The sequence below is a fragment of the Mustela putorius genome, unplaced genomic scaffold (genome assembly GCF_011764305.1).
Source record: "Mustela putorius furo isolate JIRA1106 unplaced genomic scaffold, ASM1176430v1.1 tig00000095_pilon_pilon_pilon, whole genome shotgun sequence".
Taxonomy (NCBI): Eukaryota; Metazoa; Chordata; class Mammalia; order Carnivora; family Mustelidae; genus Mustela; species Mustela putorius.
This window is the reverse complement of record NW_025421280.1, coordinates 25470327-25497638: the sequence shown is the minus strand read 5'-3', so window position 1 is coordinate 25497638 and position 27312 is coordinate 25470327. Positions and strand designations below refer to the sequence as shown.

The window sequence follows — 27312 nt, the reverse complement described above, 5'->3', positions numbered from 1 at the left end:
ATGATTAAGCTGCTGAATGCCATACGGAGTTCTAGAAGGGACATATTCCTGACCCTTCTGAGTATGTAGTTGAGGCTGTTGCATAGAGATGTGCCAATAATAGGCACTTGGATAAATCGGGTTGAAACTTCCAAGATCAAATGACATAAGGCACCTACTTTATAACCTGGTATGATAGAAATAGTGTTGAATCAGGGAGGATGTCCTGCTTTAGAGAGAAGGATCAGTTAGTAATACTTTCAGCTGTAAGTAGCTGAAAACCTGAGTTAATGATGGCTTAAACAAATGGGGTGGACTTTTCCCACAAAGGAAGACCCAAGGTGATGGGACTGAACCAGAATCAGGTTCTGAATTGGCATCTCGGTGGTTCTCTCCACCCTTCCTTCCTGTCACCTCATGGTTGCAAGATGACTGCTGCAGCTCCAGACATCACATTTCCATTCAAGAGAAAGAAACAGAATGGGCCGTGTGAGCAGCTGTTTCTTTTATTATCTGGAAAGCAAGGACTTTCCTGCAAATCCCCCCCAAAATTCCACTGATGTTCTCTTGGCCAGTTAGGTCATGTGGCTATTCCCCAGCTTCAAGGGAGACGAGGAAAGCAGGCTTGGGCTTTTTAGCTTCTGTAGCCAAGCTGTTAAGCTGTTTGAGGGAAGGGGATGGCCAGTGGGCTGTGCCCACCACAGTCCTATTTAGAGCTTTGTGTCCACATCTGGTTTTGCTGCTCTGGGGGCTGCCTCTGTGACACAGGGCTGGCAATCCGCTGGGGGACGTGACTCTGGAAGGGCCCTCCTTTTCGTCACTTACCTTCCCAATGAAGAAAGATGATGCTGGATGCAAAAATTACAGGGAACCCTGAAATGCAAAAATCCTTTATTAAGCCTGTTCTGTGATGTTACTGGATTTTTCTCCCCCTTCCCCTCGCCCCTGCCAGTCTCGCTAGGACTGTTTGCTTTGTAAAATGTGAAGAAAACTTGCAGTGGGAGTATCTGAAGCACATGAATTCGTCTTGGCAGGGATGCGTGGGAGGGATCTGGTGGGCAGCGCGGCGAGGTGAGAACCGGGGGAAGAGCAGGGATTGCAGACCTCCGCACACAAAGCAAAAGAGATTCAGGGTCTGATGGAGCAAGCGCCTCGGTACCTGCCAGCAGGGTGACAGCTGGAAGGCGAGACAAATAGAGTCGGCTTCTCATTTGAACTTTTCTAACAGATCTGTGGTTTTGATTTCTGCGGCTGCCTCCCACAGGCCCTCAGATGCCGGGCAGTGTCCATAGACTCCTCTATGGCCTGGTGGTGCTTAGCCAGCCGCCGCATCAGATGGGTGGGTCTGCTGTCCCGGTTTTCAGGAATTTCCCAGGAGCTGCTAGAATAGCAGGAAAGTCCGTCTCCTCCTCCCAGTTCATGCCTGCGCGCTCCTGAGCCGATCAGTGCTCTGGCGTTTACAGACTCCGTCTCATTTAACCCTCGCCTTTTTCCCTGGAGGGCCGGGGTGCCTGGTAGCCCCATTTTACAGGCAAGGAAACTGAGGCTCACACTGGTAGTAAGTAAGAGCCCTGGGACTCAGATCCAGGTTCTTGGGCTCATACCCGGCAGTCTGTACCCTGTCTCAGGGAGCGAGAATCCGTTCATTCTTTCCCCAGATGTTACCAAGTGCCCTGCCAGACTTGGGCCAGGTGCTAGCAGTGAGCGAGGAGGCTGGTGGGGGTTGGGGGGACGGTCCCAGACTGAGCAGGCACAGCCCAGTGGAATGACTGTGACGATGCAGGCAAGCACCGGTGGGGGCTGGGGACAGCCCCAGGTCTGCCCTGTGCTCCAGGAAGTGATGAAACCTGCAAAGCGCAGAACTTCCGACGGGGAACATTTCACTGCCTTCCAGACGTACCCGAAGCCTCCTGTCTCACCAGTGTTCCCGCGGAGAGTTTCTGCTGGCCAGAAGCAGCGGGGCACCGATGAGCCCTCATGAAATCAGGGAAGGTGGGAGGAAAGAGCCCCCATTTCCCTGCGCCCCCCCCTTGTGCCTCTCCTATCCCCAGTTTCACCTGGGAGCTTCTGGGTGAGGTGGAGGTGCCTTTCCCGGACACACTGGTCATGTGTGACCCTCCAGAGCGTGAAAACACTGGGTGGGAGAGGCGAGGAGGTCTGGGAAGGAGTTTGGGCTTTACGACAGGAGCTCTAGAGGCTGGAGCAGAAAGATAGCCCCAAACGGGCCGGGGTGCCAAGCTCCAGTCTCCAACACGTCCCCCTGGGTGCCTGAGGGTCCCCTGCCCTCCGTAATGAGGACTCTCAGCCTCCCCAGTTCTAGTTCTGAGGCATTGGGTTGCTTGTGAAAGCATTTGGCTGTCTTCTGGAAATTGGGCCTGGTGCCGGGCCTTGTGCTCTGCCCCTCTCAGCCACCATCAGACCCCGAACAGCGGCTGGCTCGCCGGTGATGCCGGGATCTGCCCCGCCTCTGACACCAAGTCATTCCTGTGCTGCTCGGGAAGCTTTGCAAAGGGACTGGTCAATGAGGTTTGACAGCTGCGCTGTGCAGCCTTCCTCACGTCCTGGAGCACAGGATAGACGTCGGGCTCCCCCTAGCCCCCCGCCCCAGGGCTCGCCAGCATCGTCACAGTCATCCCTGCTCCCTTGCCCCCAAGAAAGCCCCTTGGGGCCAGAAGAGGGCTGCCCCTGTGTGTGCAGCCTGGGCCTTCACGGGGTGGGTGTAGGTCCAGGTGAGAGGTGGGCCAAGGAGGCAAAGTTTCTGGGAACCCAGAGGAGCCAGTAAGACACATTTGATGAGCTGTCCGCTTCTCTGCAGGGCTGTGGGATGAAAAGCAGCAAGGACACTGGCCAGGGCCACATTTAACCGTGATGCGAGGGTGTATCTACTCGGAGGGTTTGCTCTTCAAAGCCCCGTGGCTTTAAAGCTATTACAGCATCATCCCTGCCTGTAAAAAATATGTTCTCAGCTTCTGAGTGGTAGGAGTGGCAGAGGCCATGCAGGCTCCGGGCCCCTGAGCTCCGGGAACAGTGCTCGGGGGCACTGAGTGCGAGCTCCCTGCTGGAATTCTCCGCCAGGCCCCAGCTGGCTCTCCTTTTGGAAAGTGCAGACTCTGCTCTTGTCCCCAGGATCTGCTTTTGACACCCTGGCTCACAAAACTAATTAGTTGTTAAATCTGCTCCTTCTTACGTAATCTGACTTCTCTCTCGTCTCTGTATTCCCCGCTTCTCCTGGCTCTTTCCTCTCCTAAGCTGTATGGTGAACAGTCCCCCCCACCTTCCATGCTGTCCCCTCTGCACTCCTCGGGGTGATGGTTGGCCTTCTTACAGGGACAGCCACCACCTGGCTGCTTGGAAGTCCTTCTGGATGATGGTGGGCCTGACCCAGGGCGGTGGGGCACAGAGGCAAAGGGAAAGCAGGTGCCTTGAGGCTGACAGCTCCCTGGCCGTCCCCAGGCAAGGCTCCCGCTGCCTGGAGTAGATCGTGGCTACAGCTGGGGGTGACAGTGACACTGCTGGGATGGGGATGAGGGTGACTCTGCGCAGCCCTTGGTAGGAGCTCTTCCTGGAAAGGGTCAGCAGAGTTGGTGTAGGGCAGGGGCCCCGGCTCTGGAATTCTGAAACCCACAGTGTTTCTAGAAGGTATTGAGATGACCCCGGCAATTAGATTTCCTCTCCCTAAACACAGAGCCTTCCTGTCTGCCTCTGGCAGGTCCCGGGCCAGCGCCTGGTCACATCTGCGTGCTCCCCGTTTGCTCCGTTCCCCATGGGCTCTCCTTTCCCTTTGCCCTGGCACCTTGCGCCCATGTGTGTCCCTCCTGTCTGGGAACTGAGGACAGCTGTGCCCGCACAGCCTCCCCAAAGCACTTCTGAAGTGGACCCCAGGCTTCTGGTCGGCACGCACACTCAGCAAACGAGAAGCTTCCATTTCTGTGTTGTTTTGGGGATTTTGTTTCTAAGATAGGAGGAATGACTACAAAGGGAAAATGAAAGAAATAAATTAATACCGTTGACCCTTGAACAACATGGGGTTCAGGGGTGCTGATGCCCCCATGCAGTTGAGAATTCACGGATAACTTTTGAGTCCCCAGAAATTTAACTCCTCATAGCCTACTGTTGACCGGAGGCTTAACTGATAACGGAAACAGTCGACGAACACATATTATGTGGGTTGTATGTATTTTATACCGTCGTCTTAACAATTAAGTCAGCTAGAGAAGAGAAAATGTTCGGAGGAAAAGAAAATCACAGGAAAGTGAGTACATTTATGGTGCTGTACCTTATGGACCAAACCCATGATGTTCAAGGGTTGACTGTAATATGCTTCTTAGGTTATTTTGACAACGAAATAAACTGTAAATCTAATGAGGAAAAAGTGAAGGCAGAACTAAACATGTCGTCTTGCTCTGAAACCCTGAGTGGGCTTTCTGAGCTCCTGGCCAGGTCCTTTGGGGAATAAGGACCTCCTTCCTTCTCGAAGTATTAGCCTGGACCCCATGGGAGTAAAGAGATTTATTTGTTTGCACCTTGTTGTAGGGGGTGGGGGTGGGGGGTCCCTGGGCATCCCAGGGAGGGCTGTGAGTGTTATGAATCCCTTCAGCTCAGGGGGACCTTGGATTTTATAGATTTTATTTATTTATTTGAGAGAGGGAGACAGAAAGAGAAACCCAAGCAGACTCCCTGCTGAGCACAGTGCCTGACATGCAGCTTCGTCCCACATCCCTGAGATTGTAACCTGAGCCAAAGCTAGAGACTTAAATGACTGAGCCACCCAGGTGCCCCGATATTTGGATTTTAAAGCCAAAGGAAACTTGAGCAAACAGTAGACAGGCTCCCCCACATTTAACCCGTGGTCTCCCGTGCTTTTTAAATCCCTGCCCTGATCTGAAAAACAAATGCAAGCCAAAAAAAACTCTCATGATTTTGAAATTACAGAATCCATACGGTATCTAAGGACAAAGGGATCAGGTGTTGGTTTCTCTTAAGCAGTGTACACCCTGCCCTCCTTCTCCTCCTGGGTGGGCTCACGGCCAGCTTGAGGTGTCCTTGAAAACGACCAACCCAGCCCATTTCTCATTTTATAACTGAGGCCCCCAAGCCTGAGAAAGCCAGGACCCAACTTGGGTCTCCCGAGCCCCAGCCAGGTCTACGTGCTTTCCAGCAGCTCTGAGCACGGGTTCCCAAGCAACCAGGCATTTTCTAGCACGGGGTGCGGTTGGAGGGCAGGTGTTGCCAGAGGGCCAGACACAAGCACAGTGGGAACTGTCACAGGGCCAGGGCCAGGGCACAGATGGCCAGGTAGTGGCAGGTACAGGGGTTGGAGGTTTTCTAGTTTGTGCTTGATGGAATCGGCTTCCTGGCCTCTGAGCTGAACCAGTGTCTTTTTGTGTCCTACCTCCCCTCCACGGTCCTGTCCTTACACTGGACCTTCTGAGCCCAGCTGCTCAGAGAACAGGGACACTGATCCCATGGCTGCCAGGCTATGAGGGAAACAGGCATTAACGGCCACATCCATAATCATGTGATAGTGTTTTGTTATTCAAAGAAGTGTCCCTCTCAGAGAAAGAGATCCTTTTCCAGAGTATCTTTCCATTTCTCTCTCTGTTTTGTTTACTATTCCAGAGTGGCTAATTTTGAGAGTCAGATTTGCTCAAAATAAAGATTTAATCCTTTCTAGAGCTGTGGTAGGTTGTGAACAGCTCTGGCAAAACGCGAACTCCGGCAGTTTAAAAAGAGTATCCTAAAGGCATGATTTCGACTATGTGGCGATCCCACGAGTACCCGCCACCCTGCTACGTTTTATGAGCTGTAACACAGGATTGGCATGACCTCTTACGCTCCATAAGAAAGAAACACGGTGTCAAGGGCACCATTGTTGTAAGACAGGTCCCAGTTTCAGCATCTGTGGGGAAAATGTGCATCTTTGGGGGGCACCTGGGTGGCTCAGTTGGTTAAACATCTGACTCTTGCTTTTGGCTCAGGTCATGGCCTCAGGGTCCTGGGATCAAGCCCCGCATCAGGCTCCTCTGCACACTCAGCAGGGACTCTGCTTGAGATTCTTGGTCTCCCTCTGCCTCTGCCCCTCCCCCAGCTCGTGCTCCCTCCCCTCCCCTCAAGTAAATTTAAAAATCTTAAAAAAAAGAAAATGTGCATCTTTGAATGAGTAAAAGATGGGGTATTAGTGGGATGGAAAGATACGGAATAAAATATTAACTGTGGACTCCCTGGGTATATCTCTTGATTGTGGGAAACGTGTTGTTCTTCATCCCTCTTCATATTTTCCAGAACGATTATTATCGTTTCGGTTATCACACAACAAAATACCTGATAGGAGGGTTATGTCAGCATTTATTTACATATGTGCTCCAAGCCCGAGTGCCTTGGAAGGGATGGTCTTAATGTTCCTACAAGTTTTCAGTTTATAGGCAGGCTAACAACATCAAGGTAATTTAGCGGAATGTCCCCTTGGGACTGCTGTCCCCGTTTTTGTTTTTGGTTTTTTTTTCCCCCTTATTAGACCAGTAAAAGGCTTTCAGTCTTGTTTCCAAGACTCTGCATTCCCAGAACAAAACCACCTTTCCAGACAAGGGTACCCTAGAGTCACAGATTGGACTAAGTACGTGATGTGGCCGTTTTACTGTTTGTTCCCCCTCGTGTGGGGTACAGGACGGCCTCGCTTGTGTCCTGTCCACCCAGGGGCAGTGAGGTGACCCGAGTGGCTTCCAGGAATCAGAAGCAGCCTCGTCCAGACAGAGGACTGCCATTGGGAGAGTCTGTCCTCCGTCACCTGTATTCTTAGGGGCGTGGGGGCGACATTTCAGAACCTGTGCTCACCACTTCTTGGAAGTGGGTGGAATTAGAAGTGTTCTTCCAGAGAAGGGGTTTGCTTGGGTCTGAGTGTGGGAAAAGGCTACTAGGTTTGCCCGGAGTCAATGTAGGCATGTGGGGATAAGAGGAGATGAGCCAAAATGGCTGCCGCCAGGCTTTATGGTTTCCTTCCCCACATCCCTCCCTGGTGGTTGCACCCAGCACCTTCTGTCCAGCTACCTGGAAGCTATCTAATAGCACTTGGTGTGTCCCTGTCCTTGCCTCAGCTCTGAGGTGCACACTCAGCGTTCATGTGAGCTGCCTGGCGCCTCTTCTCCTTTGACCCCCATGGTCCCAGGGACACGCACCTTGTTGGCGAGTCGTGTATCTTCAACAGGATATCTTGCTCAGACCTGGTTTATCTCCCTTCTGGGTTAATAACACCTTCGCTGGAATTGAGACTCTTGGATAGCACAGCTTATATTTGCTAATAAATGTTTTGCCTTGAGATGCCACAACAAATGGATTTTGCTAGAAACCCGTATCACCTTTCGGAAGAGAGGTGGAAATACAGCTGTCAGAGGGAAGTGAGCAAGGTAGACATTAGGCTACGTGAGCTTTCTAATGTGGAAATCCTTGTATACAACTTCCTGCCAGAGTCAACTAAGGAGAGGGAGATGAGTTGGAGAGTTTATCCCTCTAGAATATTCTAGAGGGGACATCTAGAGTTCTTATAAACATCTTACCGCCTTCAGCACTTATTTTCTTTTATTGCATCTCAGATATACGATATGTCTTTGGAATGACTGCATTGAAAGGGTCTTGAAAACAAAAAGGAGGAGAACATCTTGGCAACAAAATCAAGTTTTAGGAAAAAAGCACTTAAGAATTTATAATTCAAACATAATTGCTACGCAGATCACACTGATTCAGAAGTTGGCTAAGTGTTAAGACTTTGAAAAGTGTCCATTTAAATTAGATCTTGTCATTAAATCTTTCTCTTTCGTTCTGCCTCTAATCAGTGCCCAGCTCTCCAGGCTCTGGTTTCTGAACTCTCTCCCTTAGTAGCTAATAAAATCCACTGTGTTTCTCAGTTTGCCTAAACCTTTTTTTTTTTTTAAACTAAGGTCTTCTTTTTCTTTTTTTTTTTTTTAAAGATTTTTAAAATTTATTTGACAGACAGATCACAAGTAGGCAGAGAGGCAGGCAGAGAGAGAGGAAGGGAAGCAGGCTCCCTGCTGAGCAGAGCAACCGATGTGCGGCTTGATCCCAGGACCCCAGGATCATGACCTGAGCCGAAGGCAGAGATATTAACCCACTGAGCCGCCCAGGCGCCCCTAACTAAGGTCTTCTAACGTGTATCATGTTTTTAAAACCTCTTCTTCTGGAATTCTTACTTGTGGACCATAATTCTTGATGCTTTAGCCCACATACTGTCCTCTCTTGGGAGGTCTGGATTTATTTCTGCTTCTTTGAAGAAAGAGTCAGATTAGCTATGTTATATTTAATTCCCTTTTCATCCCCAGCTTTTGAGTTTCAATCTTTGCCTTTCTTATTCACGCCTATGTTTCGCATCCCCGAAGCTTTTTTTTTGTTTGGATGCACGGGTCAGCCCATCTTGTAGGTTCGAGTTCTTCAACTCTGGCTCCCAGTCAGACTCACTAACATACCATCCTGTTTCGGCTTCCTGAACATCTGCATTCAGATGGTATGCCTGCGGGGCAATGCTGGCTACATTTTCAGCCCTGTCCTGATGAAAATGATTGTAAGGGCCCTTTGCAAACCTGTGTCTGCTGAGTGATAACCACAGGGAAACGGTCCCATTTGACTTGGTATTAGTCCAGTCATTATTTATAGAAGTGGAAGGTGAAGCGCATTCATATGGTTAATTTCTAGGTTTTATAGATGGAAGACGTGGTCTTTTGTTTAATTTAAAGTTACGAGCAGAGAGCACAGAGAGCCCAGAACAATGAGATCTGAGCAGCTCATTATTTGGGGTCTGCCGTGGACTTGGTTGAGTGAGCCTTTTTTTTTTTTTTTTTTTTTTCATTTATTAAGTGAGGGGAGTTGAATAAATCCATGGTTGCCAAACCTTGCCGACTCCCTGGGCTTGGTGGAGAGGGACCAGAGGAGAGAGCAGGGTGGCTCCTAGAATAGGCTTCAGCTCTTACGTATCAGGTTCTCTCTGATGTCATTGGAAAAGTGATTTCACCGCACTTATAAGTAGTCTCAAAACCTGCTGTTTCCCCAGGTTTGGGGGTGAACCAGTAAGATTTCTGTGCATTGATGTTGGCTGGGGTAGGGGAAAAGAGGCACTGCCAAGTGTTTGCCAAATGTAAGGATGTGTGACAAGATGAAATCTATCTGCTGTACCGCAATTGCCCCCGAAAGGAGGAAGGATATACATGATCTCAACCCAAACACCCAAACAGATAAACATAGCCTACTTGTAGACTGAACAACTGTAGCATCGTAAGTATGTCCGTAAATAACCCCCACATTGTTCCCGGTCTGGTGGAGATGGTGGGGCAACAGCGCAGGATGAAGGCGAGGTCCTGGGGGGCTGCTGAGCTATGCTTTCTAAAACCCTGTTCATCAAAAATCGGTGATGCATCCTGTGTCTCTGGAGACAAAACAGGGTTTGCTGGGTTGTTCCGGAGATGCTGATTTCATTTGTTTTTTTAAAAGTTCTTCTGGTTTTTAAAAATAGTCGTAGATTTGGTTGAGGTTCCAAGCAGGTGTCCTCCCTCCCCCTAATTAGCATATCAAAACATTCACATTTCATTCTATTCAGATCTTTTGTCCTCCCTGAGATCTGAATATTTTAAGCAAAGCACCTCCACCAGAAGTATTTCAGCCTGGATGATTTGGTCTAGAAGAAAAACACAATAAGAGGGCTCAGGTACTTCCTTAGTGGCTCAGTAAGACGGTGGGGCTGGGGGGGGGGGTGTTCAAGCACCATCAGGTTAGGACCCCGTCACCTGAATTTTCTGTGGCAGAAAAGGATAGTGTGGGCCGTGGAGGTAATCTTCAAATCGTGTAATGTGGGTTTTATCCGATGGAAAGACATCAGATCCCGTGAGACCCCATGTGGGTTTGCTTGGAAGTTAAATGGGACTTATTGATTACTGGAGAGGAAAAGCCGTGGGTCGTTTTCAGGGCTTATAATGCACTACTTACGTGCCTAGGAGCATTTAAGATCCCCTATATGGTTCCATAAATTGAAAAGCTTTCTAGAACGTGCAGTTTAATCAGAAGATTGAGTACTCATTTATTAATATATTCTTGTGATAGTAATATATAATTAATGTATTCGAATTTTTATACTTTTTTAAAAGATTTTATTTATTTATTGGACAGAGAGAGTACAAGCAGGGGGCACAACAGAGCTGAGGGAGAGGCAGACTCCCCGCTGAGCAGGGACCTTGATGTGGGACTCCATCTCTAGACCCTGAAATCATGACCTAAGCGGAAGGCAGCCACTTAACCGACTGAGGCACCCAGGTGCCCCAATTTTAGACTTTTGTTACAATAATATCAAGGCGGGACGCCTGGGTGACTCAGTTCGTTAAGCAGCTGCCTTCGGCTCAGGTCATGATCCCAGAGTCCTGGGATCGAGTCCCACATCGGGCTCCTTGCCCCGCAGGGAGCCTGCCTCTCCCTCTGACTCTGCCTGCCACTCTGCCTGTTCTCTCTCTCTCTCTCTGACAAATAAATAAATAAAATCTTAAAAAACAAACAAACAGACAATAATATCAAGGCAGTCAAGTATCAGCTAATATTCATCAGGATGTTGAAACTTTGTAAATCTATTGATCTTAGTTAGGAAAAGTGGTTGCAAACTACCTTAAGTTACTCTAGTTAATTTCAGCCGCAAAAGAATGGATCAGAAGAGGATGGGGCTACTCAGAGTTTTGTGGGAAGGCTGGAGACCCAGACTTTGGCAGGATTCAGGGAGCACAGGGACGTGGCTAGGGTCTTGCCCAGGAAGGGACTTCTGGGGGGACTGTTGTCAGTCCCCGTATCTCGGGTCTGGTGTGGCATTTAAACCAGTTCCCCGGATGCCTCTGGGTCAGACCCCCCCCCACACCCCCGCTTCCCTCCGGAGCCACAATGTTCCAAGACTGTACCGAGCCCGGAATGTGTTTAGCTTCCACGGAAGAGGAGAGTGGGCCCTGGAAACTCTCCATAGTGGGTGGTGGGGCCCTGCCACTCGCCCATCGTGGATTACCCCCAAGAAAGAAGAGCAGGTGGTGGGCAGCCGACGCAGTCCAAGTTCACTGTGGCGCTGGGGGCAGGGGGGCGATTCAAGGAGGGCGCATCCTCGTTAAATGAGGGCTGCTTAGTGTACTAAGGCCCAGAGTAATTGTACTGACAGCCTCAGCCTCATGACTCCGTAACCAGAATCTTCTTTTCAGCCATAAAATTGAAAAATAACTGAGATAATAGACGCAGGCAGAGCTGTCAGAAGCATCTCTTCCAAGTTCAAGAAGGGGGAAGTCGACACTCTCTGAAACCTGAACACGGAAAAACTGAATTTAAGTGCTTGGATGGCAGGGTGGTCACGGGGTGGCAGGTATAGGAAGGGACAGGCTTTGAGCGATGTTTTCCCAGTGCTTCCCCCGCCCCCTGCCACCGTCCTTGCGGGGGACAGCTGGGGAAATTGCTAAGACTTGTATTCTCATCTACGAGGTGGACTGGTGCTGTCTTGTGCTGTCGTGAACATGACATGTGCCCCATCTTCAGTGTCGCCGCACATGTAAAAGTACTAGGAAGGGTTCTGCGGACATCATTCCTTCCCTGCCTGGGGGGCTGGGGGGCCGGTCCTGCTGGTTCTCCTCTCCCAGGCTCCCCCTCAAGTAGAGGGAGTTAAATGGCAATTTGATTAGCATTTGTCCAACCCAAAGCACACGTCTGGGCTCTGGGCCATGCCCTGTGTGGGTTCTCAAGAAAAACTGGAGAGGCTAAAGCTGCATCCCAGAGCCCACAGGCCAGTCTTGGCCCATGCCCTGCCCTCCAGGAGCACGCTGGGATGGAGAGCTGTGAGGTCTGCAGAACCAAACTGAGCGAGTCTGTGTTTCGCGCTGAGGTTTTTACTGTAAAATGAAATGCAGATAACCATAGAGATAGCTTATCGATTTCTTTGAAAGCAGCCACTCTTGGAGGTCAAGATGCTGAGTTGGGCCAACACCCCTGAAGCCCTCCTTCCCCTTTCCCATAATAACCAGTCTTCCCAGCAGCCAGGTTCTCCCTGATGTTTCTCAGTAACTTTGCCCGCATGGGCGTCCCTGGACTCTGGGGTTTAATCTTACCCTCCCTCCCTTTTTAAATTTGAGCATGACTGTCTTCATGTGCAGGTTTGCCTTTCTCCCTTTCCTTTTCTTACAAATTATCTGTTGGAGGTAGCCAGGCTGCGGGACCCTTAGAGTTTCCTGGGTTTTGCTGATTGGACGCCATGAGGCAGTGTGACGTGCTCCTGTCCTCTGAAGGTCCTGGTGCCTTTTATCACACCAAACACAGTGTCTTCTGTCGCAGAAGGAGCTCAGCAACTATTTTGTAATTGACGTGGACGGGTACAGGGAAACTTGGGTAGGTGATTCATTCGTAATGGAGATACCACGTGCCCTGTTTGAATTTCCAAAGCCACTGGTGACTTTGAAAGAACCAACTTCTAGGAGAGCTTTATGTTTAGGTGAAGTGTGCACTGCAGATTTTTGTTTGTTTGTTTTTGTTTTTTAAGATTTTATTTATTTATTTGACAGAGATCACAAGTAGGCAGAGAGGCAGGCAGAGAGAGAGGGAAGCAGGCTCCCCGCCGAGCAGAGAGCCCAATGTGGGACTCGATCCCAGGATCCTGAGATCATGACCTGAGCTGAAGGCAGAGGCTTAACCCACTGAGCCACCCAGGTGCCCCTACACTGCAGTTCTTAACCAACTCGGTTTTCTCTCTCACGCATCTGGAGGACAGTGGATCCAAGATCAAATCCCAGGACTCGCCTTACGCTCTGGATCATACTGCAGTTTCTCAAGTCTGTGCTGTCAGTAACAAATACTCCCATGTTTCTAATACTCGTTTTTGAGCATTTTCAGACCGTCGCATGTATACGTAGCTCCACAAATTCACGTTCTGTTTAGGTCAGCCAGGAAAGGGAAAGGTGGAGAAGCCAATACTGATCTGAGAGAGTCAGGAAGCAGGCTGTCTGGATCAGGTCAGCATTCGAGCTAGCTCAGTGTTCGTCCGTACCCTGGATGTACGAGGTCAGTCCGTTTCCGCTAAATATCTGTAAAACTACACATGGCCTATAATTGAACTTTTCTTTGATGAGTCATCTTCTGCTGCCTTCATACATCACCATGAGTGATTTTTAGACACCCCAGAAGTCACATTTTAAAAATAAATCTGGTATCAGGTTTTCTTTTTAGCCCTTTATAAGTTTCTCTCTCTCTCTCTAAGATTTTATGTATTTGAGAGAGAGATAGCAAGAGAGAGCATGAGCAGGGGCAGAGGAGAGGGAGAAGCAGGCTCCCCGCTGAGCAGGACACTGAGATCATGACCTGAGCCGAAGGCAGATGCCCAACTGGCTGAGCCACCCAGGCGCCCCTGTAACTTTCTCTTAAAGTAGACCGCTTGCCGCATTACAACCAGGGCATTGAGGCCTCCCAAGTTCCCTAAAAGAGGGAAAGGCAAGGATGCCAGTGAAGCTAGGAGACCACCCAGGGGCCGCCTGAAGAGCCAGGCTCGTGATCCTGGGCCCCAGGAGGATGAGGCCACCTGTGCGCAGTCAGTGGAATGACCACTAGGACGGGTCTCCTGAAAGCAGAGATTGTTCGGTTGCTCCAGATGATGTTAGAGACAGACTTTCTCTTCATTCCTGGAGGGGAGGAGAGGACAAAAAAGGGTTGGTCTCTGCATTACCTTGGCTTGAGGCCCAGTTCTCATGTCTCCATGTTTTTCCCGGATTCCACGTATCTACTGTGCACTGTGGGTATACATTAGGTGCTGCATACTCAGTGGTGAGCCACACTGAACACGGTGCTTGCTCTCAGGGACCTTCTGACCGTCAGGGAGCAGGCACACAGCCTGCAGAAGAGATGAACGATGGGGAGGCGGGGGGCCAGTTAGGCAGGTGGCCAGAGCAGGCCAGGGACATGGCCCACGCTGGCGCCTTTGGGGGGCTCCATGTTTTTGAACGTCACTGTAGTCGAAGCGTAATTAACAATTTGGAGCAGGACTCAAGCGCCACCTTCCCAAAAGCCATCTTTCACTCCAGCAAATATAGAAACGTCATGGCGCCTGTTGGTCTCCTTCATGTGTCACCATCAAGTGTTTTATTTTATTTGGAGAGGGGGAGGGGCAGGAGGAGAGAGAATCTCAAGCAGGTTCCCCGCCCGGTGCTGAGTCCAGAGCGGGGCTGGATCTCATGACCCTGAGATTATGACCTGAGCTGAAATCAAGAGTCGGGTTGCTTAACCAACTGAGCCACCCGGTTCTCTAACTGTCACGTATTTTAGATTTCCCCTGGATCACAGGGAGTTGGAAGGTATGTTCCAACGTATGTTCCAATGACTGAAGGCAGCATTTGTACGTGGTTGATTTGTTCCTTATTCTGCTTAAAACTGGCCACTCTAGATCCCTTTGATCCTCCCCTGGGATATTCAGGCAAGCATTCCTGGTACAGCATAGTCTCGTCGGCATCATACGGTGTGTCAAGCACAGATCGTGATGAACTCAAGTTTTAAAACTTACCTTCCATTTTCCTGTATCTTCTTTATCAACTGTTTGGTTTTCACGGATCTCCTATCCAAATTACCAAGTAGACTTTGAAGTACCCACAGTTTCTAGTTGGTTACATTTTGTCATAAAAAGCATTTCTCAGGGGCGCCTGGGTGGCTCAGTGGGTTAAGCCGCTGCCTTCGGCTCAGGTCATGATCTCAGGGTCCTGGGATCGAGCCTCGCATCGGGCTCTCTGCTCAGCAGGGAGCCTGCTTCCTCCTCTCTCTCTCTGCCTGCCTCTATGCCTACTTGTGATCTCTCTCTGTCAAATAAATAAATAAAATCTTTAAAAAAAAAAAAAAAAAAGCATTTCTCAGGGCACCTGGGTGGCTTTATCAGTTAAGTGTCTGTCTGATCCTGGGGTCCTGGGATCAAGCCCTGTATGGGACTCCCTGCTCAGCAGGAAGCCTGCTTCTCCCTCTGCCTCTGCCTGCTGCTCTCCAACTTGTGCTCTCTTTTTCTCTGTGTCAAATAAATAAATAAAATCTTTAAACAAAAAAAGCATTTTTCACCTTTCATAAGTAGCAGTCCAAAAATGGGAGAAGCCTAGGATCATGTGTTGGAAACGACCTTCAAACACCCGGGGTGGTTGGGTCTCTGCACTGGAGATTATGCTGAGTGCCCTCACTAGGTTCGTTGGAACCTTCCTAGAAGGAGAGGGGACCTGCCTAGCCTTGGTGTGTGGTTATGTTCCAAGGGCAACTTGAAACTCACAAGGCTTTCCAGTGCTCTCCCTCTTCCATTTTGTCTGCTTTCCATTTGCATGAAGTATAGCTCTGCTCCCTCTTTCCTTCGCTCCTTACTTGAGACTGACAGCCCTGTGGCAGAAAGGCTCACCGTGTCACCGAGCAGCCCGTAAGCCATGTTCCATGTGGCGCTGTTCCTTGCACCTTACTGTGCAGATGCCCCATAGCCCCACACATGGCAGGGGCTCCCCAACTTTCATTCCCTCACTTGTGCCATTTCCCCATTATCTCTCTGCTTCCAAATCCCCTTTTTCTTCCCCCTTCCTGTCTTTGCTTTTTGGAGCCTCGCTTTCCCCACCATCCCGTTCCCATGACTTTCCTTCTCCTCCTCTGGGGTTCATCCGCCCAGCCTTTTTGGCTCTCTCCCCATTTCTCACTCTGCTCATTTTCTTCCCTGCCTGCTCACTATTTTGCTTCTGCCTCGCCTCATCTCCAGGACCTGTATCTCACCTTCTGTGATACTAAATGCATCTGGCATTGAATTTTGATCAGTTCCCCGACTGACAGCAGCAGACTGCGTGTGTGCATGGTTGAAACTCCATGGGCGGAACGCTGGTTCGTCCTGTCTCGCGTATGCCCAGCCCCCAGTGCTTAGATTGAGTTCTTGGTGTGGACAGGTGGGTGGCTAATACCTTGCAGTAGAATAAAGAAACCAATTGGGGTGCTTGGGTGGCTCAGTCGGTTAAGTGTCTGCCTTCAGCTCAGGTCATGATTCCAGGGTCTTGGGATCGAGCCCCACACCCGGCTCCCTGCTCGGTGGGGAGTCTGCTTCTCCCTCTTCTACTGCCTGCTGCTCGCCCTGCTTGTGCTTTCTCACTCTCCCTCTGCCAAATAAATAAATAGAATCTTGTAAAAAAAAAAAAAAAAAAGAAAAGAAATTAATAAACACATTGCTATCCATTATCCATAATTTCTGCTGCAGAAGAAATTTCTGGATCTTCAAGCTTCCAGACCCTATTGAGTAGATGAGACTGGATGGATGGACAGATGATGGGCATAGAGAAGGCTCTGTGTTGTTATCACATGACTGAGGAATAGGAAGTCAGGGTCTAGTCATGACTCGTCCACTCCTGTGGCCTCGAATCAGAGAGCTGTAACCTCCCGCAGCGTAAGTTCATTGGTTTGAAAATGAGCTACGTCACCAGAGTATGGGAGAAGAGATGTGTGTAAAAGCACTTTATGAATTCAGAACACCAGACCAGTAAGGCATCATTATGTTGCCTATGTTAATCATAATACAACTAGGAATTTAAAATTGGACTCTTCACGTTATAGATACGTGGTTTACTTTTTTTTTTTAAAGGATTTATTTATTTTAGAGAGAGAGCGCACCTGTGAGTGGGCATGCACTAGTGAGGGGAGGGGCAGAGGATTGCAAGCAGTCTCTCCACTGAGCACGGAGCCCAATGCAGGGCTCGATCTCACCACCCCGAGATCACGACCTGAGCCGAAATCCGGAGTCAGACGCCTAACTGACTGAGCTACCCAGGCGCCCCTGTGATTTACTTCTAAATCAACTGTTGGAGGAATGTGTCTCATCATCAAATGCTAAATGATGGCATGGACTTGAGGCCATAGAGAGTAATTTATAGAAAAGCCTCCCTGCTGTAGGGATTTAGGACTGAGCATAGACACACACGCACAAAAACAGTGAAAATATGTATGCACTTATAATAGCAAATGTTTACGCAAATCAATGCAATGGTTTCCCTTCAGCCGATTTTGATTTTTTTAATGCCGAGATGTCATTTATAGTGTCCTGGTTTTGCAACGGCTGACTTGTGCCATGCCCAGCCCCCTGAGTTGCCTGTCTTAAGTTTCAAAATTCAGAAACTTGAACTTGTTTTGTTTCATTCCCAGACTGTGGGAGAGAATGTGCTCACTGCATTCATCCAAGATGTTAATTAAGGTCTTTCCTCATTAATTTTCTTCTTTTCGCCATACGTTGGCCCGCTCAGAATAGAGAAATCGGTCAACCCCATCTCACTAAATTGAGTCATGGTGAGCGCATCTGTTTCCGACCCTCGCTGGGCTCCTCGGGTTGGCAGGTGGACAAGGAGAGGGCTGAATTCGGAGCCTCCTTTAATGTCCCGCTTTTCCTGCCTTAGCAAGCCCCGTAGCTGGGGCATCCCTTAAGTAAGCTTTGCTATTCTGCCCTCTTCTCCTGTCATTCCCACAGGCCATGCAGGACGCGCTGGCGGACCTTCCAGAGTGGTATGGAATAAAAGGCATGCAGGCCCACTGGATCGGCGACTGTGTGGGCTGCCATCTGGACTTCGCACTGAAGGTGATGGAGCAAAGCCTGTCCGTGGATTCATGCTCACAGATCCACATATCTGCGGTTTCAGAACTCACCGAACCAACTAAGCAGCAGCATCTCAAACTTGGCAATAGCCACGTTTTTAAAAGTGCAAAGAAAGAGGCGAAATTGATTTTAATAACATATCTTTATTTAACCCATTGTATACCAAGAAATGATCGTTTCAGGATGTGATCAGTAACAAACCTCTATTGAGGAAACAGTCGACACTCGGGTTTTCGTACAGAGTCTTTGAAATCTGCGCGCTCTTACACATAGAGCAACACTGGCCACATTCCAAGTGGTTCCATCGCCTCCTACTGCTACAGGCCACCCTCCTGGTCGGCACAGGTAGAGGGTTTTCCGTGGGTCCAGGAGCTCCCTGAGATGAGATGCAGAAGGCTGTGTGGGCATTTTCCTGTGCAGCAGGCCCAGAGCTCCAAGGGGTTCATGTCACAAAGCAGGTTAAAAGCCAACAAGCCAAGGGTGACACCGCCTCAAAACGGGGCACACCCGAAGCTGGTGAGTGTCCTGGGCTGACTCAGGGTTCAAAAGATCCTACCTGTGTGGAAACACTGGTCAGAGGTCACTACCGAAGGCCCACCTCCTCCAAAAGGTGCCCCCCCTCAACCCTTTCTCTTTGTCCTTACAAGACAAGATGGTTGTTGTTTTACTATTTCTTACCTGGGAAGGTTCTGGGGTTTTGGGTTTTTTGTTTTGTGTTTTGTTTTAATTCTTCAGATGTCTCCTCCCTACGCAAGACTTTTGTGCTCTTAGCTACAGACCCATCCCTCACCTTAGGCCAGACCTCGAGAAGGAGGGGACGGCAGCCAAGTGACAGAGTTGACCTACTTTTCTAGACTCCTCCTACTGACAGCCATGCCGGTGTCTGCTGAGCTCCTGCTGCCTGTCACAGAGCTCACACTTGCCTGGGTCAGCTCCTCACAAACGTGGTCCACTTCACTCCCAACCGCAGACATGGGAAGCCCACCCCCCACTCCCATGAGGGAGCAGGGACTTTGAAAGCTTTGAAAACCAAATCCTGAAATGACCAAATTCTGTCACCACTTTCCTGAGAAGGTGGTGTGATTTCTCAAATTCAGTCCAGCTGCTACTTTGGTTCAAACTCTTGGGGCCATTTCTTTTTGGGTCCTGCGCATTAGACTGGGTCAGGCCCCGTGTCAAAGGGCCTTGGCTTCTCGGCCAGGCTGAAGGTGGTGGGTCTCTGAGCTGTTCAGCCACTGTACAGAAAATGGCTTCCACATTCTCTCTCTTCCCCAACATTTTATTAATGAAAATGTTTCCGTCTCTGTTCCTGGGACCCACCTGAAAATGAGATGTCTCAGGGGAGGGAGCACTCTCGGTCTGGTAGGTACAGGACCTAAGTCCGGCTCCACAGGGGACCCCTAGCTGGCACTCAGGCCATAGTATACACTTGCCTGTCACTGGCCCGCTGTGAGCACATCTGAGTGAATGTGTGAAGGCAGGAGCATCTGTCCCTTCTGTGTCTGTCGTATAATTAGCATCCAGTTGATGCCTAATGTATACCTCTTGTTTCAGAGGCATTTAACCAGCCTGGGACCATGCCCAGGCGTGACCTGAGGTGTCTTCTCTTTCCTCTTCAGAACAGTTTTAGCCTCAATGACTGTTTTTCTGGTTAGAAAAGCAGATGCCTTTATTTATTTATTTGTTTATTTATTTTACTATAAATCCTGGAGGAAAGGATAGCTCCTTTCTCACGATGTTGATAGTTATTTTTGATTTATGAACAAAAGAGCCAGGAGATGAGGGAGACATCTTTCCCAGCATGCTTTGACCACCTTCGATTCTGAGCCGCCACATATGCCGGGCGGTGGGCACCAGACTTCTCGAAGAGAAACAGTGATCGTCATCTCTGTCGTCTGTGTCTGCCCAGTCCAGGGGTCACCTCAGGGCTCCACATCCCTGGGGTGCGGCCCCGAACTGTCCCAGGTGTTTGGGCTTGAGGAGGGGAGGGGAGGAGGGGACGTGGCCCGGGAGCACGACAGCCCCGAGGGAGCCCTGAGGAAGGAAATGGCTCTGCTTTTACCTGCCAGGTGGATGGTCAAGTCACCGGAGAAAAGCTGACCGCCTACACGGCCACGCCCGAGGCCATCTACGGCACTTCCCACGTGGCCATCTCTCCCAGCCACAGACTCTTACACGGGCACAGCTCGCTGAAGGAAACCTTCCAGAAGGCACTTGTCCCTGGCAAAGGTAAGCTGGCGAGTTCGGGCTAATGCGGGAATCACACCTTCCAGCTGGACAGTGAGCGCTTCCGGGGTTCACGGTCCATTCCCACACGTCGTCCTGTGTGATTTGTTCTTCACCCGGGCCTCACCTGCTAGTTTTCTATTTTCCCAACAGGATAAATGAGAGATTAGAAAGTGTCACCACCCTCGATTGCGCTTTGAGTGGCGGGTTGCTCGGCTTCTTGAGTTTCTGACCGAAAACTCAACTCTTCTCTTTAGATACAGTCTAGCCTTAAGGGTCTTTCTGACAGGAATAGCATCTTCTGCTTAACTTATAATTCCATCATCAGATAAGACAATCCTGATGATGGCGACAAGAAAGAAGCCGGTGAGAATCAGAGGAAGCATTTTCAACAACTTCGTTTTATTGTTTTAAAGAACTCCCACAGTCATCTGAGCAACTGAACAGGGTCCCGTTCAGCACGAGGCCTTGGGTCGGTGGATCAGGCTCACCCGGAATGGGCCCAGCAGGATGTGGGGAGTGCCTGGGCATTAGTCAGGAGGCTGCAGGTACAAGAAACAGAAGGCACCCCAGCTGTGGGCAGCTTGCTAACTAGCAGGAACTAGTCTGGAAGAGGACCTGGATCAGGCAGCTGTGGGGGGTTTGGCAGCAGGAACTAACAGTCTCCTGAGCGCCACTGACTGAGCAAGTTCTGCTCTCACCGCGCCTCAGTGTGGGGGGTACTGGGTCCAAGATTCCTGTTGCAGGGCAAGGGGTCTGGATGGTATAACTGAGGCCCGTGGCCTTTCTCTTGGGCGAGGGAAGGTCAGACATCTCCCTTGTTCGACCACCAAGACCAGAACCAGGGAGGAGGGGTTGCTGCCCAGAACCAACTCAGAGGCTCTTACTAAAGGGGAGGCAGTGTGGACCCTGGGCAGGCCAAAGGAGGTCCCCCATCGATTAGAAGTAGGTCTCTGGAGGGGGCGCCTGGGTGGCACCATTGGTGGAGTGTCGCCTCTTGGTTTCCACTCAGAGTCATGAGATTGAGCCCGCGTCAGGCTCCATGCTCAGCACGGAGCCTGCTTGATAGTCACTCTCTCCCTCTCCCTCTGCCCCTCCCCCATCATTCTCTCTCTCTAAAATAAATAAATAAATCTTAAACAACAAGAACAACAACAAAAAGAAGAACAAGAAGAAAAAGAGGAAGAAGTAGGTCTCTGGAGAAATGTACATTTTTCCGTAAAAATCTCATCCTTAATTAATTCTCTTTTCTCAGACTCTAAATTCCAGCCCTAAGAACGCAGTCTGAATTTTTGGGGTCTGTGAATTATCTGCCTTCACAAAAATGGTTTGCAGGATAATGCAGAGTGTTTCCTTTTAATTGCTATTCCTAAGATAACCAGAATGAAAGGCTTCCTGGTATCAGGCTAGAAAGATAGCGTGTCATCCCAACTCACCTCTGCGGAAGACTTTTAATAGCTTACTTCCAGCATTGAAGGCAGGTTCAAACCAGTGAGCATTGCAGAGGAGCCTGCTGGTGCTAAGCGCTAGGGCATGTGCAGAGGGCCGGTCTCTGTCCTGCTGCCCCCCGCCCCCCGCCCCCCCCCCGTGACCATGACCGAGGAGGGCCAGACGCGTGTGTGGTGCACTCCAGCCCGAGACAGGTACTGCTTGCCGTCATCTCCCATTGTTACGTACTGAAACAGAAAAGAGACTTGTGTTGAAATTCCAGTGCTGTGCTTATAAAGTCCCGGGTAGCTCTCTGTTTGATTCTCCACTTACTCCAAAGAAAAACTGGATTCTTTTCAACTCTTTAGTTGAAAGGGAAAACTCCTCGTTTTTTACTCTCATGAGCACTCGGAGATTCCTTGTGGGCTGCAGTGGTTGAAGAACATCTAAAATGGAAAAACTAAAAAAAATGTAAACATCTAGCCCTTAGATTTCGTTTTCTTACAGTTAACCTGGGGACACACATTAAAACGAGGTAATATTAACAGGGGCTTCATGAGACCGTGCATTATGAAAGACGGAGCTCCTGCCATGAAAGGCTCTGTATAAATTCCAAACATTTTGATAGGTAAAAAGTTCAATTATTTTCGCACATGCAAAGAGTGACGTTTTCATGGTCATTCTGGGTATTGTCACCTTTGACCTGTCCCATCGTTTCGTTTTAGCGCTGAACGGCTCACCAGCTTCGTCCTCACCTCTTTTTAATAATCTCAGAAATAATCCCAAATGGAACATTACACTTGGCTCTGTATTTTCCGATTCTAATTTTCAGACTAGAAATACTCTTGCAGAAGTCAACTTATTCAAAGTCTCAAGATTAATTTGCATGTCAAGTCTCTGGATTTTGACATGTGGCATTGGTTACGTAAGGCCAGTGGTGTGCCTTGGCAATGCAGTTTTTCTAAAAAGCGAATTAAAACCCAACCGTATGAATATGGATGTATGCTTTCTTCGGCCTTGGAGGTGATATTTGAAACCCGAGTGTCATGTCGCTGTTGTCTGTTACCACTGCTGACTGGCTCAAATCAGACAGGCGGCTTGATTTTTTTTCTCCTCTGGTGTCAGGTTTTGAGGGTGACTAGTGACCACGGAAAGTCAGGGCAGCGCACAGCTGTGACACGAATGTATTACTTGAAGGAGGTTCAATCCTCAAACCGGTTCCCTCAGCCACTAACTTGGTTTCTGTGTAGCAGCTCCTCCGTGGGCAGAAGATGGTGAAGGTTCTGGTCCCAGAGCCATCCTATGAGTTAAGGAAGGTCACTTCACCTTTGTGAGTTTGGCCTTCCCGGCCAAGTGGGCAGAGTGGTTGTGGGGGGCCCTGCAGGTACAGAAGGAGCCCTGTGGGGCCCAGTGGAGGGGGATGACATGCACAGATCGGGGGGCATGCTTGGCAGAGGGCAGGCAGGAGGGCCGGCAAACCACGAGTTAAGAGATGGTGAAGACAGGAGAACAGCGGTTGTCAGAATGGCGGGGCCATAGCAGCTCCCAGAAGTTTCTGGAAGGCAGCAAGGGCAGAGGCTTTGGGGACACTGCCCTGATTTCTGGGTTGCTGGTGTTATTGACTAGAAATACTGTGTTTTGCTCAGCATTGTCTGATTTGGCACAGATTCCTTTAGGAGAGCAAAAAGTCAGGTGTTTCCCCGTAGAGTTCTTCAAACTGAGTTTATTTCTATCATTCACGTTGCTCCTTCTCTCAGTTGACCGCCTCTGACTTAAGTCATGTTATGTAAGCTCTGACTTGATGGGAGCTAGAAACCATAAAAAGCATCAATAGGGAAATATCTTCAGAGTTCTAGAAGCTGTTCTGACTCTTTCCTGGCGTCTTTTCTTACATTTCAAATATTAAAATAATATTCAAACCCTGAGGCTTTGGAACCACACATTTCAGGCTCTGAGTCACCGGTGGTCTCCACAAGGCACTTTTTTTGCCAAAAGGTTAAGTGAGGTCTCCCTAAAGGGTACCACAGAACCCCGTTGTTCTTGCCACATCAGAGAGCAAGAGCCTCTTCTCCCGGGGAAGCCCCAGAGCATTAAATAATTCATTGCTCACTCTTGGTTGGCCTGCCCGCTTTCTGCTCAGTATGTGTATGGGTTTGGGATGCTGTAGGTTTTAGTCTGTTCTTTAATCAAACAGTTCCCTCTACCATCCTTCCAGCACACGCTGATAGATGCTTTGTGGAGGGAAGAGCCTCTGCGCTCACATAACCTGGGATAAACAGAGATGAACAGGTCACTTCGTTCCAGGACTTCTCAGAACCTTTGCGCATCTGTTGTGCACCGCGACTGTCTCCGAGAGCGGGTCACGTGGCACTTCCCACACTTCCTTAACTGCACAGCCCTATTCCCAGAGTATCCCTGCCAGAGCACTGCTTTGCTGATCACTGAGCAAAAGCCATCTGTATGTTTGTTTGTTTGTTTGTTTGTTTGTTTTTTCCAGAGGGCGTGAAACACCTGCCTGCTCTGCAGGGGGGCCCCAAGGGCAGAGGGCACCTTTGAATGCTTCCTTTTGTCGAAAGCATCTGGCAGTTACAGATGCCTACATTCCTACATTGTAGGAAATGCCTCGGTTGTGCCAGAGTTCTGTGGCCTCCTTGCGTTCTGCTTCACCAGGGCAGAACCTGACTGAGGAGAAATACAGAGAGCTCTTGATCTGGTCCAGAGCTTCCGATTTTAGTTTTGTCCTTTCTAAGAAATCGATTTTGACCAGGTACGTCGAGCATACAAGGTGCTGCTATGAGTTCATTACCGATCGGCTTAATACTTAAATTCATACGCTGATTTTTTTCTTTTCTTTTCTAGTGGAAAAACTGCCCTGATAGAACTTTGAGGTAGAAAAAATGAAAAAAGCAAAAAGCCAAAAACCCAACCCCAACCGAACTGTTTCATGTAATATGCTACGTTTTTTTCTTATAATGACTTTATTGAGATATAATTCACCCCTAATTGAAGGTGGACAGTTCCGGCATTGTTAGTATATCCATAGAATTACACACAGTTTCAGAACGTTTTTATCACCCCCAAAGAGATCCCGCATCCTGTGCCCACTGTTTACCACAGCCCTAGGCGACCGCTGGTCTGTTTTGTCCCCTAGATCTGCCGATCCTGGACATTTCATATAAATAGAACGACGCAGTATTTTGTCCTTTTGTGACTGGCTTCTTTCACTTAGTATAATGTCTTCAAGGCTCGTCCATGCTGTGGCCTCTGTCAGTACTTAATTCCCTTTTATTTCAGAATAACATTATGCATCTGAGTTGTCCATTCACTGGTTGATGGACATTCTAGCTACTTCCTCGCACCTATGAGTGGTGCTACTATGAACACAAGTAGGGATTTCCGTGTGGACATATGCTTTCATTTCCTCAGGTACGTACCTGGGAGGGGCCCCCAGGTCATAGGGTAGCTCTGTGTTTAACTGGCCAAGGAAGTATCAGAGTATCCCATAGCAGCTGCCAGTTCCTCTCCATCTTCACCAACACCCGTTATTGTCTGTCTGTCTGCCTGTGATCCTCCCAGGGGGTCGGGAGTGGAATCTCATTGTGGGTTTGATTTGCATTAACCCAATGGCTAGTGATGCTGCACATCTTTGCATGTGCCTGTTAGCTATTTGTGTATGTTCTTGGGAGAAATGTCTACTCAGGCCCTCTGCCCAGTTTTTAATTGAGTTGTCTTTACGTTGTTGATTTCTAATAGTTCTTTACATATTCTAGATACAAGTCCCTTCTCAGATGTATGATTTAAAGAAATGTTCTCCAGTTCTGTAGGTTGTCTTTTCACTTTCTATTTTACATGTAGGTCCTTCATCCATTTTTGAGTTAATTTTTGTATACAGCCAAGGTAGGGGTCTGCCTTCGTTCGTTGCATGTGGTCATATTGCCTTTTTTTTTTTTTTAAGTATTTTAGTTATTCATTTGAGAGAGCAAGAGGGAGTGAGAGAGCACATGTGAGCTGGGAGAGGAGCAGAGGGGGAGGAAGAGAGAAAGAATCTTAAGCAGACCCCTCCCTGGGCACAGAGCCCAGTGCGGGGCTCAGTCCCACGGCCCCGAGATCATAATCTGAGCTGAAACCAAGGGTCGGATGCTCAACCCACTGAGCCACAGAGGTGCCCCAGTGTGTGTTGTGTTCCCACAGAAATGTGCCTTAAAGATCATTCAGCTTCTGTCTTTATGTTTTGGTCTTCACGTAACATGATTTCAGACAGTGGGGTGGGGGTGGTTCATTTTTAGCCCGGCTTCTTCTTCTTCTTTTTTTTTTTAAGATTTATTTATTTATTTGACAGACAGAGAACACAAGTAGGCAGAGAGGCAGGCAGAGAGAGAGGAAGGGAAGCAGGCTCCCTGCCAAGCAGAGAGCCTGATGCGGGGCTCGATCCCAGGACCCTGAGATCATGACCTGAGCTGAAGGCAGAGGCTTTAACCCACTGAGCCACCCAGGCGCCCCGGCCAGCTTCTTTTTTAGTCGTTTTTAATTCATACACAATATTCCATTCACTGGATGAACCATACTATTCTCAGTCTTCCCTGTCATGTTGAACATTTGGCCTTTCCATGTTTGGAGCTATTGCAGATATAGCTACTGTCAACATTTATATCCACATAGCTCTTTTCCTCTGTAGAATTACTTCCTTAAGAGATAGTCCGCCGAGTGGGATTTACTTGTTCACGGGTTACGAGCATTTTTCTAGTTCTTCTTCTTCTTTTTTTTTTTTAATCTATCTATTTATTTATTTATTTTTCACTTTTCTAGTTCTTGTTACAGTTTGCTTTTATTGGTTTCTGAAAGGGCTGTCATCCATTTATAGTGCTGTATCCAATGATACACAAATTTCAGTGCAACTTTGGAAACATTGATGGCACCCTTCTAGAAGTTTTTTCTAACTTACCAGGTGTAAAGTGACAATTCTTCAAGATAAATTTCTGTTTCTCTTTTTAAAAATTCACTTGTGTTGTGTAAGATCCAAGTGATATATGTATATCGCATGAAAAATCGAAGTCAAAGAGTATTAGCAGTAGCATGAGCTCCCTAACAAGCCACTCTGAATTGTTTCAGGCATATGTTCCTTAGGGTTATAAGTTTGGTGGCTATGACAGAGTCCTGAAAACACAGTGACTTCAAAAAACAGTTTATTTCTTGCCCACATGAATCTCAAAGCAAGTATGACAAGCCTGCTCTGTGAGCCAGTCAAGGCCAAGGCTCTTTTCTGCCTTCCCACTCTGTTCTTCTAGGATCTTGTCCTTACCTGTGTGTTCTGAGCTGTTCTACACTTTATCTGCATTGAGTAAGTCAGAAGAAAGCCACGTTCCTTCCCTCTGAGAGCATGCCCTAGAAGTTGCTTCTGCATGTACCCTAAGGCCACACCTAGTGCTGGGAAGGCTGAGCAGTGGTGCTGTGAGCTGTGCAGATACGTGTGCAACTAAACATTCCGTGGCTGAATCAGACAGTGAGTCAGGGCTGGGGCCGACTCTCGGTCTGTGCCACAGCTATATCTATGGTCCAGACCTCCACGTGTCTGTATAATACACCTACCTCATTCCTTCTCAGTTCACCAGTTCTTGACATGACCCTGCAACATTTACTCGTGCATCACCTCCCCTCATCTTCCATCCTTCTTCATCACATTTTATCATAATTACAGACTTAGCACACGTACACATCATCTTTGAGAAGGGGCAATACGCAATCAGAAATATGGGTCTCTATTTTGAGAAGTGTCAGCTCTTGGGCAGCTCAGGGCAGCAGGTGCTTCCCAGCCCTGGGGCCATAGGTGCTACTGAACCTCTGCCCTGGAGACCCATTTGGGTTATATGTCACTCTGTCCCCACTGTAACCTGTCTTGTGTGTCCTGATCCCCACAAGGGGAAAGAATAGAGGAGCTGACTTAGATGCCTACAGAACCTATCTTTCCCTTTTGAAAAGAATAAATCCTTCTTCCTGGACATATCTTAACTTTGAAGTTCATAAAACATAGATAACTATATAAAGTAGTAAAA

General features: G+C 48.7%; 1 protein-coding gene across 4 annotated transcripts in view; it reads left to right on the top strand.

The window, feature by feature from the left end:
• LARS2 (leucyl-tRNA synthetase 2, mitochondrial) overlaps positions 1-27312 on the top strand; it is a 152446-nt gene that overhangs the window by 68528 nt on the left and 56606 nt on the right. For all 4 annotated transcript variants that reach the window (XM_004760822.3, XM_004760823.3, XM_004760821.3 and 1 more), the window contains exons 8-9: positions 17483-17590; positions 19678-19837. In XM_004760822.3, the coding sequence (XP_004760879.1) occupies positions 17483-17590; positions 19678-19837 (268 nt within the window). The remainder of the gene's footprint in view (positions 1-17482; positions 17591-19677; positions 19838-27312) is intronic.